This window comes from Ceratotherium simum, chromosome 11 (genome assembly GCF_057802395.1).
Source record: "Ceratotherium simum simum isolate JZ-2026a chromosome 11, ASM5780239v1, whole genome shotgun sequence".
Taxonomy (NCBI): Eukaryota; Metazoa; Chordata; class Mammalia; order Perissodactyla; family Rhinocerotidae; genus Ceratotherium; species Ceratotherium simum.
The window spans coordinates 28,751,582-28,776,512 of NC_141910.1; the positions used below are offsets into that span (position 1 = coordinate 28,751,582).

General features: G+C 33.2%; 1 protein-coding gene across 5 annotated transcripts in view; it reads left to right on the top strand.

Annotated features, from left to right (window-relative positions):
• PPP4R3B (protein phosphatase 4 regulatory subunit 3B) overlaps positions 1-24,931 on the top strand; it is a 73,917-nt gene that overhangs the window by 42,854 nt on the left and 6,132 nt on the right. For 2 of the 5 annotated variants that reach the window (XM_004435669.3, XM_087436736.1), the window contains 8 exons: positions 259-390; positions 1,493-1,595; positions 3,842-3,883; positions 5,551-5,709; positions 9,179-9,348; positions 11,334-11,473; positions 11,872-12,056; positions 13,521-13,723. In XM_004435669.3, the coding sequence (XP_004435726.1) occupies positions 259-390; positions 1,493-1,595; positions 3,842-3,883; positions 5,551-5,709; positions 9,179-9,348; positions 11,334-11,473; positions 11,872-12,056; positions 13,521-13,723 (1,134 nt within the window). Of the gene's footprint in view, positions 1-258; positions 391-1,492; positions 1,596-2,982; positions 3,067-3,841; positions 3,884-5,550; positions 5,710-9,178; positions 9,349-11,333; positions 11,474-11,871; positions 12,057-13,520; positions 13,724-24,931 lie in introns of all 5 variants that reach the window. The other 3 variants (XM_087436737.1, XM_087436734.1, XM_087436733.1) reach the window with 3 other exon arrangements.

Sequence of the window (24,931 nt, forward strand, 5' to 3'; positions counted from 1 at the left end):
TTTCTAATAAATGATTTTGTTTTCCACTTCCCTATGTTGATGGTATTGTAAGCTGTAGCATGCTCTGCTTTGTCATTTTTTTTTTTTTGAGTGGGTTTTTTTTCACTCTGGTATGTTTATAGAATTTTGAAAAACATTAGGAACAAAAGGTTTATGTTCATTCTTTTTTTTTCCCAATATAACTCCAATTTTGTTCTTTCAGCTGGTATATTTGTCTTGTATTCAAACCAGGTCTAATGGAACCCTGTTTTCTTTCAGGATATCCTTCTCATTAATGTAGTAATTGAACAAATGATTTGTGATACTGATCCTGAGCTAGGAGGTGCTGTTCAGTTAATGGGACTTCTTCGTACTCTAATTGATCCAGAGAACATGCTGGCTACAACTAATGTAAGAAATTACTTTGAGTTAAAAATGTTTGGTCTACTCAGTTTTAGATGATTTTATATATAATAAATTATGTATAAATATATAAATTATATGTAAATATAAAATTTTTGAAAATTTCTACAATTTTGTAAAACAATAAATACTTAGGTATTTGTACACTCAGTATTCAAGTAGCAGTAGTGTTCCTATAGCAGTTCATTTGTGGCAAAATGCAAGATTGAAATCTGCTAAAATCTTATTAAAATGTTAGCACTTCTCTTTATGGCCCTTGGCCTCTGCATGTTAACTTCTTAAAAATTAATACACATTAATGTGAATTCACTTAACACTACTGAACTGTAAACTTAAAAATGGTTAAGATGGTTAATTTTATGTTGTGTTTTTTTATCACAATAAAATTAATATGTACCAAATGATCTCAACTGCATAGTAAAAGAAGTTGTAAAAAAAGAACTTAAGGAAGTATTCCAAAATATTAATAATGGTGTCTCAAAATGATGGGACATTTTTCCTTTATAAAATTCCCTCATATTTAGAGAATATATTATTTTTAAATCATTACCAGTTTTTTGGCCCTTGTGTAAAAAATAGTGGCCAAAAAAATCAAAAGGCATTATTATCCAAACTTAGAAATAAAAAATTTTTTAAGATTTTAAAAATAGATCTAAATTCTATCCTGTTTCTAATAGCTTCATAAATCGATTTGGTGGTTTTTCAAATTTGGATACGTTGTGAAATTTGGGGTTTCAGATTTTAAGCAGTTAAAACATTGCTCTCACACTGCTTGATAGATTCTTCATGGTATTTCAGATGACAAGCATATTTGAAAATAAATTGTTCTGAATAGTTTTCCTCGGAAAAACTTTTTATGGTACTATCTAGTCTTTTTTCTTGCTTTTGTTTTTTTGATGTGTAATATGAAATAAATTTGATTATTCAGTTCTGCAGAAATGAGATTAAGGTGAATATAACTAATTTTTTGGTTCTTTCACAGTATCTTAACATATCTGTTGTTTGTGTATGACCTGCATTGCTAATTCTTGAAAGTGTTTTGTTAATTATGAAGATAATAAAATATTTTTTAAAATTCTGTATGTTGCAGAAAACTGAAAAAAGTGAATTTCTTAATTTCTTCTACAACCATTGTATGCATGTCCTCACAGCACCACTTTTGACCAATACTTCAGAAGACAAATGTGAAAAGGGTAGGGTTCTTATTTATCTGCTCATGATTTCTGTTTTAAAAGAGTGAAATAAGTATTATAACTAACAGGCTGTTCACTTGGTGCTTTATATGACAGGGAAATCACTACCAAACAATTTAAACTGCAATATAAAATCATGATTTCCCTTGTTTCTGAGTATCTTTATTAGAGAATCATATAGAAAATGTGGCAAAAAGTATTACACCTTGAGGAAGAGAGATGTAAACACTTAGCAAAAGAAGGAGATTGTTCCCAAAGTTGTTAGAGTTAATATCTAGTTAATATCTGCTCTGAGTAAGAGCAGACAATATATTGCCTACGTTAGAAGATCCCAAGGGAACCATCATTTTGGAGAACAATTTGGAAATACAGTAAAAGCTCTCTAATTTCACGACATAGGGATCAGAAGTTGATGGGTTAATCAAAAAAGTTGGTTAAAGCAGAGAACAATTAAATAAAAATAAACTCTTTATAAACATTTATTCTAAATGCTGACTCATTTGCTGATATTTTGTATAGGGTCAAGGCTTTTTTTGTGTGTGTGTGTGATATTTCCATATTATCTTTCTTGCATAAACTACACCCATAATTCATCAGCTGCGATTTGTGGTTTCAGTTTTTTAAAGTGGGGTGAACACCTAAAGTTGTTTTTGAAGTGAGCTGAGTGCAGAATCCTACTGTGGTTTTAAGTATTCATAGTTGTATATATCTAGTTTGGCAACAGTTTTTTTTATTGAGTTGTACTGTATTCAAGTTAACCATAGATACTACAGTTCTATGACATTTCATCAACCTGTAATATTTAAATCATATACTCATAGTACCAAACATAACTAGCATAAGCAAGAGACTGACTTTTTGATAAGCATACAACTCAACTACTGAAATGAGATATGTGTAGGATCATATTCTCTGAGGTTGTTGGTTAATCTGATAAGTCAGTTAAAAGAATGTGTACTAAACTAACAAAGTTGTAGGGTGGGCACACCCTACATAATACCATCAATTCCATTTCTAAGCATGTATCCTAGGGAACATTTATACATATGCATGACAGGTACAAGAATGTTGTTGCATTGTTCGTGGTAGGAAAATGAAGAAAATGTGGTATATTCATATACTGGAATACTATATACCAGTTACAATAATTGAATTTTGATCTGTAAACTGACTAGTTCTCAAAAATGTGAAGTTGAGGGTAAAACATGTTGCAGAATGTTTTATTGCAGAATGGTTCCATTTATGTAAATAAAAATAAATACATTTTTAACGTTCATTTTAAAATAAAACACTTCCAGCATACAGAAATATAACAGATAATAGTTTAACAGACACCCAAATACTTCCTGTTGGCTTTATCAAAACTAACATGCCATATTTTTTTCAGATTTTTTCAGATACTGTTGGAGTTTCCTATGTACTCCTTCACATTCTTATTCTACCCCACCCCCACCTCCATCTTTTAAGAAATGCCGAATTTGGAGTTTATTTCCTCTATGTTTGTTTATATTATTATGACGTATAATGTGGCGTTGTTTTTCATGTTTTCAAACTTGATATGAATTGACTTCTATTGTACACATTCTGCGATTTTTTTTTTTTTTTTAGCCAGTGCTTTCTTTGAGATCTATCCATATTGACACCTAGAGTTCACATTTATTTTTAACTCTTGCATAGTATTCTCTTGTATGAGTATGCTCTAATTTAACCATTCTGCTTCTAATGTACATTTACGTTGTTTCTAGCTTTTTGGTATTACAAACAGTGTTCTGATATGCATTCTTGTGTTTCACTACACAAATGTGCTCTAAGATGTGTGCATAGAAATTGGAACTTATAATGTGCTACTTATTTTATTTTTTAAAAAATTCAAAGGATAAATGACTAATTGTTGACATATGTATTATTCTGGAGTTTAAGAAATTCCTATCTGCAGAGATGTATCCTAATTGTTGGAGGATGACTAAGACAAGGTAAAAGAAGATATATTGGTCTTATCTCTGGTTGTAATCTCACTTTTTTATCAGAATATTTATGATATTGTCTTTTAATAATTCCTCATCTGCACCCAATTCTGTAAAAGATTGCAGATAGAGGTATAGTATTTGACTGAAGCAACTAATTCTTAATGGTTATTATGCAGGTAAAATGAGATTATGATCAAAGACATGCTTTGTATATTGTAAAGTGCTAGGGAAATGTGAGATATTAATACTGAAGTAGCTGATTTTAATTTTTTTTATTAGATAATATAGTTGGATCTAACAAAAACAGCACGATTTGTCCTGGTAAGTATGAATTCTTATTTTATGAACTAATACAGATTATAAGCTTTTTTCTACTCAGAGTATAATGCATTTATACAAGGCTAAGCAAGGCATATTTTTAACCAAAAAACCCAAAAATAGATTTACTTTTTTCTTTATTATAAAGAAAAAATTCCATTTTCTCCAGTATAAAAGATGGAACCCATTTGGAATTCTTGGTTTTTTCCTATCAATTTAGAGCTTGTTTTCTGACATTTTTTTTTGAGACAATGTCTGCAAGTTGAGAATTTAGTTACATATTTGTGAAATCTAGTAAGCTAAGGCCAAATAGAAATTAGTCTTCATGATGTCCTTACGCTTAAGTATTATTTATGAATCTGAGTGTAAACACTTGGTTCTACTTGGAAAATACATACCAGATATGGCTCTGGTAGTATGGAAAATATGTGTACTTAGCGTTCTGTCTTTTCTGTGAAGCCCATCAGAGCCCTAGTGGAGCCATTTTCAAATAAGGAGACTGTTCAGAGATATTAATAATGAGTAATTTCATGTCTTAGTTTGGGAAAGTGAAAACAAGACATTTAATTAACACTGCAGATAACTGTTACAAAATCTTTTGTAAGTAAAATTTGGAAATTGAGAAATGAACATGTTTTGTTTTTAATGGTAAGGGACTAGTTCAAATATTGGCTGTGGTGTTGGCTGTTACTCAGATTGGTCTGGAGCAAGTAAAATTCTTTACTTGCGTTTAAAGTAGAAAAGATCTTTGAAATACCAGAATTGTATTTTGTATATTTAATGGCCATTCTGTTATTAAAAAGAATGCTAATTTATTTCTGATAGCATCGTAGTTCCACAAAATATTTGAGTGTGATCTTCTTGAAAAATAAAATAGTTGGACTAGATGATGTCAATCATTTTTTCTTTTCTGTAAGACTGTGCTTCCATAATTTCCTCACAGTTTAATATTTCCTTGCCTAAAGCATTTATAATAGGTGTGCGTAATTACCTGTATAAGCCCTTGATGTACATTCAATTTTAATATTCAGGAAGCAGTTTGAAATCATTCCATGAATGTATTAACCAAAGCCTCTTGAGGGAAGAAAAAGCTAGTTTATTTCAATAGACCTCTCAGATATCATGATTTGATGTTAAAAAGAGTATTGTTAAGAAATCTTGACGTAAGATTTTTCTCTTGATAGTCAAATACCCAAAAGTGTCCTTTCCTTAAAGATGTCTTTAAAGAAAGCATATTAATTTTTCTTGGGAAATTTCCATTGTGCCACTTTAGGCAAAAAGTTTCAGGTACGTCTGTGCTGTGGACCCTTTTATAGAATCATTAAGATTAATAATGACAGCACGTATTAAAGAAACATTACCAAGAAAATCTCAATGCAATGAGAGTTTTTATTGTCATGTTTGTAGGTTTTTATTGAGGCTTTTTTCCTTTTACTGTTGTTAAATATTTTATACAAGAGCCTTAGAAAGTAGCTATTTAGTAAATAAAACTGATAATCCTTCTGGAGAGTCTGCCTAATGAACAAGTAAAAACCTGTAGCTTCTTTAATTGATATGAGGAGGAAATACAATTTTACTTTTGCTTTTGAGTATAGGATATAAGCTTTCTTCTCTTTATTTAGATGTATTGCAATATTTATTTTCTTTTCATGTGATGACTTTCTTTGTAGATAATTATCAAACAGCACAGCTGCTTGCCTTAATTTTGGAACTACTTACATTTTGTGTGGAACATCACACATATCACATAAAAAACTATATTATGAACAAGGACTTGCTAAGAAGAGTCTTGGTCTTGATGAATTCAAAGCACACTTTTCTGGCCTTGTGTAAGTAAATTTAAACGAACATTCTTATAAAATGTTTTAAGGAACATTTTTAATAGAGATAAAAGCTGAAGTTACCCATGTGAATTTACTTATTTTTTTAGCAGTGTATATGCTATTAAAGAGATGATTATGAGAAGTACTAATCTTTTATTTAAAGGACAAGAAGAATATGTCATAGTGCTTCCTCACCCATATATTGCTCACATTTAGATTCAGTTTAGCTTAACTGTTTGAGATAATACTGTGTGCAATGATAACATTTCACTAATAGAACCAGTTCTACTGTCTTTTACATCTGCTTCATCAAACTGTCATTTAGTAGTGACTCTTTATGTTTTGGAGATGGGGGCCTTGAAATGTTTTTGTGTAACTCACGTTATTTATTGAACTTGTAAAATAACTTATGGGTAGTCCCTCAATAGACCACTTGGACCAGTAATAATCAAACTTAAATGCTGATATTTGCTCCCATGTTGATTTTTGGCAAACCGTAAACTTTCCTTTGTTCTTCATAATTTCACCTGCAAATAGGGATAAAGAAGCCTCCTTCTCCCTCCAAATAAAAAGAGCTTTGTGGGTTATTTCTGAGCATAAAAATTATAGTTAAAATTTAAACATTTATTTAGAGAAAAGGTTAATCTCTCTACTACTTCCTTTATTTTTAAGGCCTTAAATTAGCCACTGTTAACTGCCTGCACTATTTCTTTTCCATTCCTTTCTCCATACCTGTAGAAATTTACATAAACATATTTACACATGTATAGGTTTTTTTGTTTCATTTTTACAAAAACAGGATCATACTAACACACTTCTCAGACCCTTAATATTACTCTAGGTCATTGGATATGGTGTGAACTACTTTTTTTTTTCCCTAAACACAGCTGAGTAATATTTCACAGAGTGCCTCTTCCACAATTTATTTTACCATTCTTCGCTGCATGGATAACAAGGTTGTTTGGGTATTTTGCCACTCCAGACAACACTGTAATAAATAGCCTAGTACATAAATCTTTTAAGTATTGGTTTATTTATTTCCATGAGATAGATTCCCAATAATGGGATTGCCAGGACAAAGTGTGTATATATTTTTAATATTTCCTTTTAAATTTTAATTTAACATATAGCCTCGCCTCCAGATTACTTTCCCAAAAGATCAAAGCACTTGACATTCTTCCAGCACTCGATGTTAAAAAGCACTGCTTTTTAAAGCTGATGATGGAAAATGTGGTATTCCATTTGTGTTTTAATTTACATTTTCCTTGACAACATCTTTTCATATTTTAGTGCTTTTGCATTTTGTCTGTTGTGAATTGCCTGTTATCTTTTTCGTAGAGCTCTTTTTATATTAAAGATACTAAGAAGTTGTCAAGTTTTGGGGAAAAAATGTCCCAGTCTCATTTGTCTTTGCCTTTATGGTATTGTTTTCCATATCACTGTTTTAAAATTCTTTATGATGATGAATATGTCTCTTTTCCTTTTATGGCTTTTGGGTTTTCTGTCTTGCTTAGGAAAGTCTCCTGAGATTATACAAATATTCTCCTCAATTTTCTTCTAATGTTTTTATATTTCATTTTTTACATTTATATATGTAATACACTTGAAATTTGTTTTTGCATATGGTTTGAAGTGAGAGTCTACCTTTGTTCTCTTCTAGATGGATAGCCAGTTGTGCCAACACCTTTATTAAATAAACTGTATTTTCCTTACTGAATTAAAATATCACTTTTGTTATGTAGTAAGTTACCATATATACTTGCATCTTATTTCTAGACTGTCCTTTCATTTCACTAGATGAAATAAATGGGAATGTTGATTCTCATGCCGTTATAGTATCTCTCTTGTAAAGTCTAATATCTACAAAGTCCCCCCTCACTTTTCTTTTTCATAATTTTCTTGGTTCTTGGACATTTGTTCTTCCACAATAATTTAAAAATAATTTTATCCAGTTCATCCTGATTAGATTTACATTACATTTTTATATTAATTTTAGAAGGATCGATGTTCTCATGATAGGTTTTCATATCTGACTTTCTATATGTAGTCTTTCTTGATGACTCCAGAGTAGTCCTGTTTATATGGATATATCATAACTGAACTGATCTCCAGTATTTAAATGTTTATATTGCTTCAAGATTTCCATTACTGTTTTATAAGTAATGCTGTTTTAACTGTAGCTTTGTGTGCATGTCAGTTCATTCACCAACAGTGTAAGAGAGTGATTTGCTCACATCTTTGCCAAAACTTCAATCTTTTTAGTTTTAAGTGAACTGTTTCTTATCCTGCCATAAAAACAGGTAATATAAGTCTAGCACTTCTCTCCACACTTGTTTAGTGTCAGTTATTATACATTTATACCTTATGTGGCCTGTTTCTGTTTTATTCTCAGATAGTATTGAGAACCTTTTTGACAGACACAACTTTTAATGACTTTCATCCATGAACAGAGGGTTGAAATGAGAGACTGACTTATAAATTCAGAAACCATGTGTTTGAAAGATTCGACTAGTGGTATCAGTAAAATAAGTTAAAGTACTTAGGGGAGAGGTTACAAGTTAAAGGATCAACAAACATAAAAATAAGAGATTAAAATTAGAGTGTTTTCTGTTTCATAAAAATTTTAGCAATAATATTGCTAAATTTGTTTAGCCTTATTTAGCTAGGGAAAAGACTAGTTAAAAGGAAAATTGCTTTTCAGTATTCTAAAATTTGAAAAAGCCGAATTATACTGTTTGTCACTTTATCATTCTTTTACACATACATTCTGATCTGCCAGAATACATGTTTACCTAAGGCAAAATAGCTCATAAGCAATTGGTAAACAAGGGAATGATGTTATTATATTGTGGAGGTAGTGTTGGTTCACAGATGATTTTTCCAGGGCAAAGGGAGCTGGAATAGTGGGAGTGGAACTATAGCCTTTATCAGAAAAGTGAAAAATCTGTAGCTCTCCTGTTAAACTGATAGCAGGAGCCCCTTTGGCTGTATTTTCAGAAAATTTAAAAGAAGCACCTACTGCCAGAGCTCCCTCCTCCAGAGAGGTAAGGGAATCTTGGCTCTTGGCAGGTTGCACCATTCCTGTGCCCACCTTAGTGACAGCGCCCCACTGATTCTGAGCTGCCTTCACTGCATTGTCTCTGCATCCACCAGCATTGCTGCTGAGTACTGCCAGCATTTGCATTCTATGGTTTTTGTATATTTTTTAATCTCTCTGCCATGGAGCTACCTGCTTACGTAGTTTATTTATCTCCCAGATACCAATTACTGGTTTTTTGTTAACTCTGGCTACAAAAGTTGTGCAGGTTTTGAATGGTCTTTCCCTAACTCTCTTTTTCTCCAAGCCCAGTTATTTTTAATGCACAATTTTGCTTATTATTCGAGAAGAACATATACATTGCCTTATGCAAAAATACCTGTATAATAATTAATATTAGTAAGATCATCAACTTATTCCTGTATTATTTTTAATTAGGTGCTCTTCGTTTTATGAGGCGGATAATTGGCCTTAAAGATGAATTTTATAATCGTTACATCACCAAGGGAAATCTTTTTGAACCAGTTATAAATGCTCTTCTGGATAATGGAACTCGGTATAATCTATTGAATTCAGCTGTTGTTGAGTTGTTTGAATTTATAAGAGTGGTAAGTTTATATTAAGGGATTCTTGGTAAAGTACAGTAATTATATGTTTAATGATGTTAATGTTTTAAATTGCAAAATTCAGCATTGTCTTTTAACCCATATTTACTCTATTCTTCTCAGTTCCTTTTTTATTGGCCAAATGTTTCAGGATCATATCTGGCATATGTGGACATTTCAGTCAAGCATGCCATTTGTGTGATCTCTGTGATCTATTATGAGGGTAGTAATAAAAATGAATGGAAAGGTTGAAAAATAGTTGCTTTGGTAGACATTAGTATAAGATGCATAAAAGGTAGGATGTTATCATTGAATTTAAGTTAAAGAGACCAGGAAGTTAGGCGGACTACTCCAACTGCCTTATTTTACAGATGAGGGGCTTGAGACACCCAAAGTGATAAGTGACCTATTCAGGAGCATCCATTTGGTTAGGAGCACAGTCAGCGTTTGAAGATATGTTGCAGCTCAGTTTTGGGTAAAAAAAGACTTGTCATAAAACGATCCGGAGAGAGCTCTGTGTGAATAACAGGAATAAGACAGATAACTGTAGAAATGGTACAATAAATTTACCCTCTCCCACACACTGAAATCATTCCACCAGGGGAAATGGCCACATGGTTAGAAAGAACTTGAAAAAAGTCAAATCTAGAAATTCTCTAGTTCTCTAGTTTTGTTTCTTACAAATCAGATTTCTACTGATGACATACTCTTCTCATATGAAGATTATTTGGCTGACTGGATTGTTTTCCTAATAGTGGTCACTTGCCAAGAATATGATTTTCAAAAGGATGAAGAGGATAGAAGTACTGTCTTTAGCCTTGGAAAGAGGGAACATAGTTAACTAGCTCACCAAATATCTGAACCCAGGTTCACGGTACACTGTTCTAATGAATCAGGGATTAACGTTTATATTTTTATTCCTTTAAAATTTTTGGTGAGATACTGATAAAATGAATTGTAGGATTCACAACCCCATCCCCATTCCTGTGATTGAATTTGTTTTTCTGAAAATAATTTTGAGTGGTTGATAAATGTACATTGAATCCCAAAATTTATCTTTTTGTTGAGTATGCAACATAGAACCATTTTACCTAGGTTTCTAATTTTTCTTCTTTGCATATTTTTTGATTGAGATGTCCAGGGAGACTAGTTTAAAGACTTAAAATCCTTAATACAACCAGAATGTGGTGCATTTTTTAAAGAAGCAGCCTGTATATTTGTTACTAGTGTTAAAGTCCTGAATCACAGCTTTAATTATTTTTAATAATGAACCTGCTTTGTACCCATGCATTTGCAATGACCATTTAGAATGTTCATATAGAGTTTAGAAGTTATTACTGTCAGTTTATTTCACAAAGATTAAACACTGGAAGACTGCGGGAATAGGCAAGTAGAATTCAAGTTAATAGTTTATCAGATCTGTATATGTAATATAGTCTGAGGAATCTGTGTTTATTATTAGATAAGGCTTATCCCATTTTGATAGCAGTTAAATGAGGAGTCATTAATTAAAACCTAACATTTGTTGAAAATATAATTTCAAAATCTGCTTTCTGTGTGCTGTGTGCTCTTGATCAGGCCATCCAACTGCTCTCATAGCCTCAATTTTCCTTTTCTGTAAAATGGGGATAATAAAACCTATTTCATAGAATTGTTATGAGGATCAAGTGAAATTGTATGTGAAAGTGCTTTTTAAGTTGTAAAGTGCTATGTAAATACAAAAAATAAATAGAAGGCATAAACTAAATCCATTTACTTTTCAAATGTTCTTTATAGTCCTCCAAAAGGGCTCCAGTGAATTGCTTCTCCCTTTTTCCAAGTTTTCTGTGGAGTCCTGGCTCATGTATAAAGAAATTAGGACATTTATTTTTGGAAGGTGATTTTGAAAAACATTTTTTGATCAGCTTTGGAACTATAAAAAAATTTTTAAGTTTTTCTCCTAACAAGCATTGCATTATATTTGAAATGTAAATTTTGTACTTATACAGGAAGATATCAAGTCTCTTACTGCACATATAGTTGAAAACTTTTATAAAGCACTTGAATCGATTGAATATGTTCAGACATTCAAAGGATTGAAGACTAAATATGAGCAAGAAAAAGACAGACAAAATCAGAAACTGAACAGGTACTGTTTAAGTATATTGCCCTTATAGCCTATAAAATTACATCTGAAATAGTCTGCAGTTTGGATCTTACATATGAAATTTACCCAGGAATTTTTTTTTCCTGTCGTTAAATAGTACAGGGTTATGTAAGAGGGTAGGATTACCCCAGATCTTTTATATGAAAAGTTACTGCTCCATATTGTAACTCAAGATAAATTTTTAGTTTTGTTTACAGCATCCTTAAATATTTTGGAGTGTTCTCTGTTACATCTTGTATCATGATTTGAGGTGACTGTGATATAAATTATACTCAGTTAAAATTACTTCAGCTCCTCTTGGTTATACATATTTATTCTCAAATTTAATCTGGGCATGAACTTTAAATCATTACTCAATATTTGTGATATATTTCTTACAGTGTACCATCTATATTGCGTAGTAACAGATTTCGCAGAGATGCAAAAGCCTTGGAAGAGGATGAAGAAATGTGGTTTAATGAAGATGAAGAGGAGGAAGGAAAAGCAGTTGTGGCACCAGTGGAAAAATCTAAGCCAGAAGATGATTTTCCAGATAGTTATGAAAAATTTATGGAGACTAAAAAAGGTATTAAAATTTTGAATTTTTGAATACTGCATTCTCTTGTTTATTACAGAAATTATTAATTTGTGTGAAGGTCTCGTCATAGTTTTTAAAACAAGAAAAACATGAATTTTATACTGAATCGTGCCCTTTTAGATTTATGCACTTTTTGTAAATCTGTTTGGGAGTTCTTTTCATGTTTAAAATGTTTTTTCTTGAAACCGACCATTTTATGAAGCTCTTCCTTTGGTATTTAGAAATTGCATTGTCTGCTTACACTTTGCCCTCTGTGAACACTCTTGTCTTTTTTTCTATACTGAAATCTCCAATAATAATAGAGATCATACAGATCCATAGAAACTTTCCAGAGCACTCTGCCTTTTACAGCTAAGGAAACTAAACTCAAAGAAATAACTTTGCTCTTTGAAATTTTAAAGTCATTATAAAAGTTTCATAAAGATAGAATATGAAGAGAAGTAAAAGGAAAATTTCTCTTGTCTTTCAAATATTTTTGACTTGTTTATAAAACTAGGCTCTTACTCGTATCTTTCAAAAGAACTAATCACTTGAATTCTATAGCCTGAAAAATTACCGTTATGGGAATACTGTCCTGCGTATATTATTTAAATGTCTAATAAAAATTTATATGTTAAAAGGCAAAAGCATTTCCTGGACTTTATAATAAATAAGTTTGTGATTTTTGAATGTGCGATTTTCTAAAGGCATTTCTAATTTGTTAGTGTTTCATTGATTTCGTATTACATTCTCCCTGAAACTATTGTTCCCAGTCTCATTTTCCACTCGTTAGTGCCATAGGTTCTATTTACTTCAGCCTGGGGGAGCAAATAGCATATTAAAATGTCCTACGGAATGGCTACCAAATTTGGTAGCCAAATTCTTCTACCGTTACTCATTACAGGCACTGCCCTGACTACTGTCAAAAGAGGCAGTGAGGCCATACTTGAAGTACTGCATCCAGTTAAGAATCATGTACAAAAATAGTAGCAACCAGATGTTAAAGGATAATAGACACCTGTGTCATAAAAGAAAGAGATAAAGGAACCTGGAATATTCAGGAAATAGGAGACTGATAGACATAATCATATCGTTGTCTTTAGGCATTTGGAATATTGACTTGTGGGAGAGATTATTAGGTTCTTAAGGAGCAGCAGTATAGAGTCAGTGAGTGGAAGCTGCAGGGAGACAATCAAAGGAAAACTCAGATAGCTAATGAGTCTTTGGCAGTGTCCTAGAAACAGCAATATAGAATTCCAGTGTAGGGTGGCTGGTTCTTAAGGTCCTTTATAATCCTGAGATTTCTAAGATTCTAGCTAATAAAGATTTATCACCATACACATCGTGCTCTACTCCGTTAGCTCTTATAAAGCAAAAGCAGTGTTCTATAGGTTTTTAAATTATTGTTTTTTTCAAATGCTTTTATTTAGCAATATTTACTGATATAGGTTCAAAATTTTACTTCTCCTTCAGCAAAAGAAAGTGAAGACAAGGAAAACCTTCCCAAAAGGACATCTTCTGGTAGCTTCAAATTTACTTTCTCCCACTCCACCAGTGCTGCTAATGGAACAAACAGCACAAACAGTAAACCTGTAGTGGCTCAGACACCACCAGCAAGTTCTAATGGATCCTCTTCCAAAACTACAAACTTGGCTACATCAGTAACAGCCACCAAGGTATGTGAAACTGCTCTACACACAAACTTTTCTTTTTCCATCTATAGAATTTTACCTCGTGTTTACTGAAAAAAAATTGGATAATAAAAATAATTTCAAAGAAAAAAAAAGTTGTGCACGTTGTCAGAGAATGTGACTGCTGACGTTTGATTGATTTTAGGTACATAGGTTTGTTTATCTGACACATAATTCAGATCTTTCTATAAACACAGTTTTGTATCCTGCTTTTATTTATTTGTTATAAGAGTTTGTCTGTGTTATTAAAACACTGTTAATGATGGTAGAATTTCATTTTATTTGGCTGTATCATAATATTTGTAAACATCCCCTCCCCACCAGTAATATTTTAGAGCATATAAGTTGATTCTGATATTTCACTGATGTGACTACTATTGTTGCATTTTAAATTATTTTCTTGGCTAAATGAGTGGAAGATGTTTTCACACATATTGTCAAATTCCTCTCCAGAAAATCTGTGCCAGTTTATGTTACCATAAGCATTGTGTGAGTGTGCTTGGCTCACTGCAGCTTTGCCAGTGTTATTATATTTATTTTTAGTCTTTGCCACTTAGGTAGAGGAGATGGTATATATCTCATTCCCAATTGTGTGTCCTTTGTTAGTAGTAAGGTTGAATATTAGCCTTTTGAATTTGCTCTTCTGTAAGTTGTCTGTTCATAGTCTTGCCTTTTTAAAATTGGCTCATGTTTTTCTTAATATGAATGAATCTTTAGTTAAGAATATTAGCCTTTTTGTCATTCATGTAGCAAATCTATTTCCCAATGGTTATTTTTTTTATAAACGATTTTAAATTTTATATGAAACTTTTCTTTCATTTACATTTTTATTCTCTGTAACCATCCTTTTCCCCAAAAAGAAAAGGCTTAAAATAGAAAGGCATAAATTATAGGACAGCTGTTAGTATAGCGGTAGAAGGACAAGAGGAGGGAAATGCCATGGTAGTAGAAAACCTAACTGAAGTGATGGTTCTTGTTTTAAACACAAAATACAAGTCTGAGTTTATTGTTTTACAAAAATGTAGAATCTTTATTCAGTATTGTAGTGAGGGGTGGGCTCTTAAAGATCACGGAAGTAATATTTTCAATGGGATTCTACTGTTTTTGAAATACATTTTATGTTTTTAACTAGAGATTTTAAAATTAATTTTTACTTTTTGATAGGACAATTTAGTGTAATATTGTGACACTATAATAAGAATATTTGCTGTGGAGTGATATTGTTTGGGTTCAAATCTTAGCTCTGCCTCTCTCTAGCTGTTTGATCTTGTAAGTTATTTAATCTCTCTGGGCCTTAGTTTTCTCATTTTAAACAGGGATAAAATACCATCTACTTCATAGGCTTGTTGTGAAGATTAAATTATTTAATAAATATAAAGAGTTTAGAACACTATTTGGCACCTTCTCAATATATACTAGCTTTTTTTTCTTTTTTTTTTTTTTTTTTTTTTTGCTGAGGAAGATTCGCCCTGAGCTAACATCTGTGCCAGTCTTCCTCCACTTTATATGTGCGTCACCTCCCAGTGTGGCTGACAAGTGGTATAGGTCTGCACCAGGGATCCAAACCCATGAACTCAGGCCACTGAAGTGGAGTGTGCTAAACTTAACCACTATGCCACGGGGCCAGCCCCCTTTCTTTTTTTGTTTAATCACAGTAATATATGCACTTATTTTCAGAAGTCAAATAGTATTGAAAAAAAATCAGTCTTTTTTTCCTCTCCACAGAGATAGCTTTGAACTCTTCTAGCTGTTTCTTCTGTTTCTAAATATGTGGATACTGCCATGTTGTTTTGCCAAGTTTAGACATAATTTATTAAATTCTTATTATGATAGATGAGAATTTAGCACACGTGAACACTCTGTACTGCATCCTCACCCTTATTTCTCCCTGTATCACAATTTTTGGTTAAAACACTATTTGATAATTTTGTAGCTATAATGACAATAGTCCTGTGCCACATAACGTTTCAGTCAACGACGGACTGCATGTGACAGTGGTCCCTTGAGGTTAATACCATGTAGCCTAGGTGTGTAGTAGGCTATACCATCTAGGTTTGTGTAAGTACACTGTGATGTTTGCACAATGACAGAATCACTTACCAATGCATTTCTCAGAATGTATCTCTGTCAAGTGATGCATGACTGTATAAAATATTCTCTATTGATGAATTTCTTCCTGCTCTTTTTTTCTATGCTGTGTTTTTCTTTATAACTTTTCTCTTTTTATAGATAAAATAATTGCCACCATTTTTTCATTTGTTGCAATAGTTGTGTGCCTCTCACGAATTCTTTCTGTACCTCTCAGGTTAGTTTCCACATAGTCTCCCCATTCGAGATTAGTCTCCCCATTCCAGACATCTCTCTTGAACACTCCCATCCTATTCTAGCCTAAATTGGTTGCCCTCTAGCCTTGCTGAACAGCTATTGTCTTAAGGCTGCCTCTGCCATCATCCTAATACTTCCTTTTGTCTCCTTTTTTTTTGTATTGACTGTGTCCTGGATCTCATGTCTCTGTTCTCTTTCTTGATTTTCCCTCTCATTTTCGTGGAGCATATCCTCTAATAGTTTCCTGAGAAAAGAATTCCCTAAGAGGTAAACTTCTGAGACCCTGCATGTCTGAAGATGTGTTTATTCTATCTGTATACTTGATTGACAATTTAACTGAATGTAGAACCAGATTGGAAATTTTAAAAATTTGAAGTTATTCCTGCCAAGATATCCAAAGACATTCTTACTGCTGATCCTTTGTGTGTGATTTTATTTTCTTCTTCTTGGAAACATTTGGAAGGTTTTATCCCTGCATTCTGAAATTTTATGATGATATACTTTGGGCATTCTCAGCTAAATAGTCGTGTCCTTCAATTTTGGGACATTTGATGCTCTTTCACTGTAACTTATTGTTTGGATGTTAGGCCTTCTTTGGATTGATTTTATAATTTTCATAATTCTTCTCTCCTGTTACTCATTTTTTTATCTTCTTCTATTTTCTGGGTTTTATTTCCTTGAGTTTTTAATTTATTATCTTTGCAGATAATTTTTTTATTTATGAACAAGCATAATCAGGTGCAAGCACAAACACATTTTTCACCCTTTTTGACACTAACAACAGATTGCTGAATATATTTGTTCTGCATCTTTTTGGGGGACTTGGAGAAAACAGTGATTGTTCTTGGAAAACAAATTAATTGCTCAATCACTCTAGACTATCAAAAAATTTTAAATAAGATAAGGAGTTCACGGAAGTAAAGCACTAGTTAAATTGACTGTCAACCTTCTTCAACAAACTGTGGCCACATTTTTAAGTGGCTGCAGGTTCTTTATATAAATACCAGTGGCCATTTCACCATTTTCACCATCAGTGTTGATTGCTACAGTCGAATTGATTGGTTCTTAAAATTAAATAGATCAGGTGTGAACTTGTCTATTTTCCTTTGCAAGGCATCCTAAAGCTCTAACATACGTTCAAAAATCACATTCTTTGTAAATTTTATAGTTTTCGAGGCTGTTGAAACATTAGCTACTAATGAAATTAAAAGATATTCTTTAAAGATGTGAATGCTATAGAGACACAGAATACTGCTTTAGTTGTAGAGCTGTAAAACATGCACATTTTCCTAAGGAAACATACAAAATCAGAATGAGAAGCCATTAGTGGATGCTAAAACAGACACTTCTTTTGCCACAGTTTCACAGAGGAGAACACTGCATCTTGCTTTTTCACCTCAGAAACTTCTCTGGGTGAGCTCTCCATATCAGGACATAAAAGAACTTCCTCCACTGAATTCCAAAGTATGGATAAACCTTAATTTATAACTAACCCCTATTGGTGGATTTTAAAGTTGTTTCCAGTGTAAAACCATTGTATGTGACCTTCTACATACATCATTTCAGATACATACATATATTTATATAGAATGTACATTTACAATTTTGATAATTGTTATCAAATATAAACATTCAGTAAAATAGGAATAAATGGATAGTTTCTTAACCATGATATATATGGCTGAAACCAAAAGCTAGCTTTATACTTAAAGAAGAAATATTAGAAGCATTCCCACCAAAGTCAGAAGCTAGGATGCCACTATCACTCCTCTCATTTAACCATGGTTCTGGGGTACTGGCCAATGCACTTAGGTGAGATAAAGAAATTCAAGCTATAAAAATTAGAAAATATCAAAACTATCACTTTTGCTGATGATTAAAAAAACTTTTTAAATCATGTTTAAGGAAGATCTGTTCTTATTTCATTGAGTAGAGGATAAGTCTTGAATTCACTTTCCTTAAATTGGTTAATATGATGAATTATATTAATAGTTTTCTAACATTATTTGTTAGCTTATTGATTTGTTTGGTTCAGAAAAAAATGTGATTGTTTTTTCATAGGTTTTTGTTATTGTTATCATTTGTTTTCATCCCTTCTTTCATGTTAGAAACTTTCCTCAAGTGTATAGTGATGCTCAGGTTTTCTTTCTTATTAAAAAGTAAGGCAGATTTTCAACAAGAGTGCCATGACATTCAGTGAGGGGAAAAATAGTCTTTTCAACAAATGGTGTTAGGACAACTGGATATCCACATACAAAAGAATGAAGTTGGACCCTGCCTCACATCATGTTATATTACTTAAATCAAAGTGGATAAAAGACTTAAATGTAAGAGTTAAAACTATAAAACTCTTAGAAAAAAATATGGGCATAAATATAAATATTCACAGCCTTGAATTAGGCAGTGATTTCTTAGATATAACACCAAAAGCACAAGTGTTACAAAAGGAAAAAAATAGATAAATTGGACTTCATCAAAATTAAAAACTTTTGTGCTTCAAAGGACCCTATCATAAAGTGGGAGACAACCCACAGAATGGGAGAAAATATTTGCAAATCATGTATCTGATAGGGACTGGTATCCAGAATATATAAAGAACTCTTACACCTCAGCACGACAGCCGGTTTTAAAATGGGCATCTGAATAGACATTTCTCCAAAGGTGATATACAGATGGACCATATAAGCACATGAAACGATGGTCAGCATCATTAGTCATTAGGAAAATGCAAATCAAAATTACGATGAGATTCTACTTCACACCCACTAGGGTGGCTGTAATAAAAAAGATGGACAAAAACAAGTGTTGGTGAGGATGTAGGGAAATTGCAACCCTCATATGTTGTTGATGGGAATGTAAAACGGTGCGGCAGCTCTGGAATACAGTGGCAGTTCCCCCAAAAGTTAAACTTCACCCCTAGGTATATACCCAAGAGAACTAAAAACATGTCCACACTAAAACTTGAACATGAATGTTCATAGCAGCATTATTCATAATAGCCAGAAAGTAGGAACAACCGAAATGTCCATCAACTGATGAATGAATAAACAAAATGTGATGTATCCATAATAATGGATATTATCGGGCCATAAAAAGGAATGAAGTACTGATACATGCTACTACATAGGTGAACCCTGAAAACGGTATACTAGGTGAGATAAGCCAAACACAAAAAGGCCACATATTGTATGATTCCATTTATATGAACTGTCTAGAATAAGCAAATCCATAGAAACAACGTAGATTAGTGGTTGCCAGGAGCAGAGAGGAGGGAGGAATGGAGAATGACTGTTAATGGGTATGGGGTTTTGTGGGGGGAGTGTGTTGATGAAAATGTTCTAGAATTAGTGGTGGTGATTGCACAACTTTGAATATACTAAAACCACTGAATTGTACACTCTACAAGGGTGAATTTTATGGTATGTGAATTATGTCTCAGTTTAAAAAATGAGGCAGTTAAAACACAATGAGCAGGGCCTATTGATGTAGACTTGATGTAAAGGACTAGAGCAACTGTCCTGCTTTTTTCAGGGATTGTTAGTTACCTGTAGTTTTGGTTTTTTCTTTTCCTAGCTTTTACAGGTGTAGCTAGTCTACTATCCCTGGCAAGTATAAGCTTACCTGTTGGTGTTGTGAGAGCCTGGATAGGAAAGAGAGCTTAGAGTGGGGATACGGGTGTCTCTGCTCAGTATGCAGAATTTTAATTTATTCTTCCATTTTCAACCTGGCGCCTTACCCTTGCTCTTTACTGTGCCTGAAGTTCTGAAGTGCAGAGCCTTTCTGGTTCATTTTCTTTATAGTTGGTGGTGGTGGAGGAGCAGGAATCTCCTGGCAGGGAGGGAGTGTAGGGTAAGCAAATGGAATCTGAGGACTCAGTTGTCTCTTTTTACTGACTTGACTTAACTGTCTTCCCTGCATTCCCCAGTATTTTGGTGCCTTTACTTCCTAGTCCTTTCTGGAATTAAGACAAATCAGTTTGATTCTCTTTTCTGTATCTTCCTGCAAATACTTCATTCTTGACTTTCCCCTCTTTTAAAAATGAGTTACCTTGCCTCTAATTTTTCTTTTCCAAAAGTACCTCGACAGCTTTCTTTTTTTTTTTTTTTTTTTAAATGTGAGGATATTTCACATATATTTTTATTGGTATGTTCCTTTTTTACTATTTCTTTTCCTTTTTTACCCATACCTCTCTACTCACAATAATCAACACTTGCCTTGTAACCCACAATGATAACTTGGTTTATAATCTTCCATCTTTTTTCTTCATGCTTTTATAATCAAATCAAAACATAAACACACACAGACCTATATGTATCTATTCCTATGTAATTTTTAGCCATTTAAAAATAAAACTAGGAATATGTTATATCCAATTTTTTTTTCCCTATGTGTTTGTTTATTGTTGTTATTATCTACTACTTAATGAAGGAAATCATACGGTATTTGACCTTCTCCCTCTGACTTATTTCACTTTGCATTATACCCTCAATGTCCATCCATGTTGTCACAAATGGCTGGATTTCATCGTTTCTTATGGCTGAGTAGTATTCCATTGTGTATATATACCACAGCTTCTTTATCCATTCGTCCCTTGATGGGCACTTATGTTGCTTCCAAGTCTTGGCTATTGTGAATAATGCTGCAATGAACACAGGGGTGCATGTACCTTTGCAAATTGGTGTTTTCAAGTTCTTTGGATAAATACCCAAGAGTGGAATAGCTGGATCATATGGTAGTTCTATCCTTGATTTTTTGAGGAATCTCCATACTGTTTTCTATAGTGGCTGCACGAGTTTGCACTCCCACCAGCAGTGTATGAGAGTTCCCTTCTCTCCACATCCTCTCCAACACATGTTGTTTCCTGTCTTGTTAATTATAGCCATTCTGACGGGCGTGAGGTGATATCTCATTGTAGTTTTGATTTGCATTTCCCTGATAGTTAGTGATTTTGAACATCTTTTCATGTGTCTGTTGGCCATCTGTATATCTTTTTTGGAGAAATGTCTGTTCAGATCTTTTGCCCATTTTTTAATTGGGTTGTTAGTTTTTTTGTTGTTGAGATTCATGAGTTCTTTATATATTTTGGAGATTAAGCCCTTATCAGATGTATGATTAGCAAATATCTTCTCCCAATTGTTAGGTTGTCTTTTCGTTTTGTTGATGGTTTCCTTTGCTGTGCAGAAGCTTTTTAGTTTGATGTAGTCCCATTTGTTTATTTTTCTATTGTTTCTCTTGCCCGGTCAGATGTGGTGTTTGAAAAGATGTTGCTAAGACCGATGTCGAAGAGCGTACTGCCTATGTTTTCTTCTAGAAGTTTCATAGTTTCAGGTCTTACGTTCAAGTCTTTAATCCATTTGGAGTTAATTTTTGTGTATGGTGTAAGGTTAGGGTCTACTTTCATTTTTTTGCATGTGGCTATCCAATTTTCCCAACACCATTTGTTGAAGAGACTTTCTTTTCCCCATTGGATGTTCTTGGCTCTTTTGTCAAAGATTAGCTGTCCATAGACGTGTGGGTTTATTTCTGGGCTTTCAATTCTATTCCATTGATCTGTGTGTCCGTTTTTGTGCCAGTACCATGCTGTTTTGGTTACTATAGCTTTGTAGTATATTTTGAAATCAGGGAGTGTGATACCTCCAGCTTGGTTCTTTTTTCTCAGGATTCCTTTAGCTATTCGGGGTCTTTTGTTGTTCCATATAAATTTTAGGATTCTTTGTTCTATTTCTGTGAAAAATGTTGTTGGAACTTTGATAGGGATTGCATTGAATCTATAGATTGCTTTAGGAAGTATGGACATCTTAACTATGTTAATTCTTCCAATCCAAGAGCACGGAATATGTTTCCATTTTTTTGTGTCTTCTTCAATTTCTTTCAGAAATGTTTTATAGTTTTCGGTGTACAGATCTTTCACCTCTTTGGTTAAGTTTATTCCTAGGTATTTTATTCTTTTTGTTGCAATTGTAAATGGGATGGTATTCTTAAATTCTCTTTCTGCTACTTCGTTGTTAGTGTACAGGAATGCAACTGATTTTTGTATGTTGATTTTGTATCCTGCAACTTTACCATATTCGTTTATTACTTCTAAAAGTTTTCTGGTGGATTCTTTAGGGTTTTCTATATATAAAATCATGTCATCTGCAAATAGTGACAGTTTCACTTCTTCCTTTCCAATTTGGATCCCTTTTATTTCTTTCTCTTGCCTGATTACTCTGGCTAGGACTTCCAATACTATGTTAAATAGGAGTGGTGACAGTGGGCATCCTTGTCTGGTTCCTGTTCTTAGAGGATAGCTTTCAGTTTTTCACCATTGAGGATGATATTAGCTGTGGGTTTCTCATATATGGTCTTTATTATGTTGAGATACTTTCCTTCTATACCCATTTTATTCAGAGTTTTTATCATAAATGGATGCTGTATCTTGTCAAATGCTTTCTCTGCATCTATTGAGATGATCATGTGATTTTTGTTCTTCATTTTATTAATGTGGTGTATTACGTTGATTGATTTGCGAATGTTAAACCATCCCTGCATACCTGGAATAAATCCCACTTGATCATGGTGTATAATCTTTTTAACGTATTGTTGTATGCGATTTGCTAGTATTTTGTTGAGGATTTTCGCATCGATGTTCATCAGTGATATCGGCCTGTAATTTTCTTTTTTTGTGTTGTCCTTGTCTGGTTTTGGTATCAGGGTAATGTCAGCTTCGTAGAATGAGTTAGGGAGCTTCCCCCCCTCCTCAATTTGTTGGAAGAGTTTGAGAAGGATAGGTATTAAGTCTTCTTTGAATGTTTGGTAGAATTCACCAGGAAGCCGTCTGGTCCTGGCCTTTTATTTTTGGGGAGGTTTGTGATTACTGTTTCGATCTCCTTACTGGTGATTGGTCTATTCAAATTCTCTACTTCTTCTTGATCCAGTTTTGGAAGGTTGTATGATTCTAAGAATTTATCCATTTCTTCCAGATTGTCGAATTGGTTGGCATATAGCTTTTCATAGTATTCTCTTATAATCTTTTGTATTTCTGAGGTGTCTGTTGTAACCTCTCCTCTTTCATTTCTGATTTTACTTATTTGTGCCTTCTCTCTTTTGTTCTTGGTGAGTCTAGCTAAAGGTTTGTCAATTTTGTTGATCTTTTCAAAGAACCAGCTCTTGGTTTTATTAATTTTTTCTATTGTTTTTTTGGTCTCTATTTCATTTATTTCTGCTTTGATTTTTATGATTTCCCTTCTTCTACTGATTTTGGGCTTTGTTTGTTCTTCTTTTTCCAGTTCCTTTAGGTGCATTGTTAGATTGTTTATTTGAGATTTTTCTTGTTTGTTGAGATAGGCCTGTATCGCTATAAACTTCCCTCTTAGAACCGCTTTTGCTCTATCCCATAAATTCTGGCATGTCGTATTTTCATTTTCATTTGTCTCCAGGTACTTTTTGATTTCTTCTTTGATTTCTTCGTTAACCCAGTCGTTGTTCAGTAGCATTTTGTTTAATCTCCATGTATTTGTGGCTTTTCTGATTTTCTTCCTATAGTTGATTTCTAGTTTCATACCATTGTGGTCAGAAAAGATGCTTGGTATTATTTCAGTCTTCTTAAATTTATGGAGACTTGTTTTGTGGCCTAATATGTGATCAATCCTGGAGAATGTTCCATGTGCATTTGAAAAGAATGTGTATTCTTCGGTTTTTGGATGGAATGCTCTGTATATATCTACTAGGTCCATCTGTTGTAGTGTGTCGTTTAAGGCCAATGTTTCCTTATTGATCTTCTGTTTGGATGATCTATCCGTTGGTGTAAGTGGAGTGTTAAAGTCCCCTACTATTATTGTGTTACAGTCTATTTCCATTTTTATGTCTGTTAATAATTGCTTTATATATTTAGGTGCACCTACCTTGGGTGCGTAGATATTTACAAGTGTTACATCCTCTTGTTGGATTGTTCCCTTGATCATTATGTAATGCCCTTCTTTGTCTCTTTTTACAGTTTTTGTTTTAAAGTCTATTTTGTCTGATATGAGTACTGCTACCCCAGCTTTCTTTTCATTGCCATTTGCGTGGAGTATCTTTTTCCATCCCTTCACTTTCAGTTTGTGAGTGTCTTTAGGTCTGAAGTGTGTCTCTTGTATGCAGCATATATATGGGTCTTGTTTTTTTATCCAGTCAGCCACCCTATGCCTTTTAATTGGAGCATTTAGTCCATTGACGTTTAAAGTAGCTATTGATAAGTATGTACTTACTGCCATCTTTAATCTTTTTTTTTTTTCTCAGTGTTTTAGTAGTCCTTCTCTGTTCCTTACTTCTTCTATACAGAATTGATGGTCACTTTAGTTTGACCTCTGTCTGAAAGCTGTACTCTTTAACTCCCCTCCTCCCTCCTTTTATGTTTTTAATATCATATCTAACCTCTTTTTTGTGCATTTGTATCCATTATGTTCTAATCATGGAAATAGATAATTCTTTCTATTTGTGGTCTTCTCTTTTCCCCTTAAATCAGTCCCTTTAACATTACTTGTAGCACTGGTTTCTTGGTTACAAACTCCTTTAATTTTTGCTTATCTGGGAAAATTTTGATTTCTCCTTCCATTTTGAATGATAACCTTGCTGGGTAGAGTATTCTTGGCTGTAAGTTTTTACCTTTTAGCACTTTAAATATATCGTGCCATTCTCTTCTAGCCTTATGGGGTTTCCTTTGTATGTTACTTGACATTCTCTTGCAGCTTTTAGGATTCTCTCTTTATCTTTAATTCTGGACATTTTGATTATGATGTGTCTTGGTGTGGGCCTCTTTGGGTTTATCTTGTTTGGGGCTCTCTGTGCTTCCTGTACCTGGATGTCTGTTTCCTTCCTTAGGTTAGGGAAGTTTTCATCTATTATTTC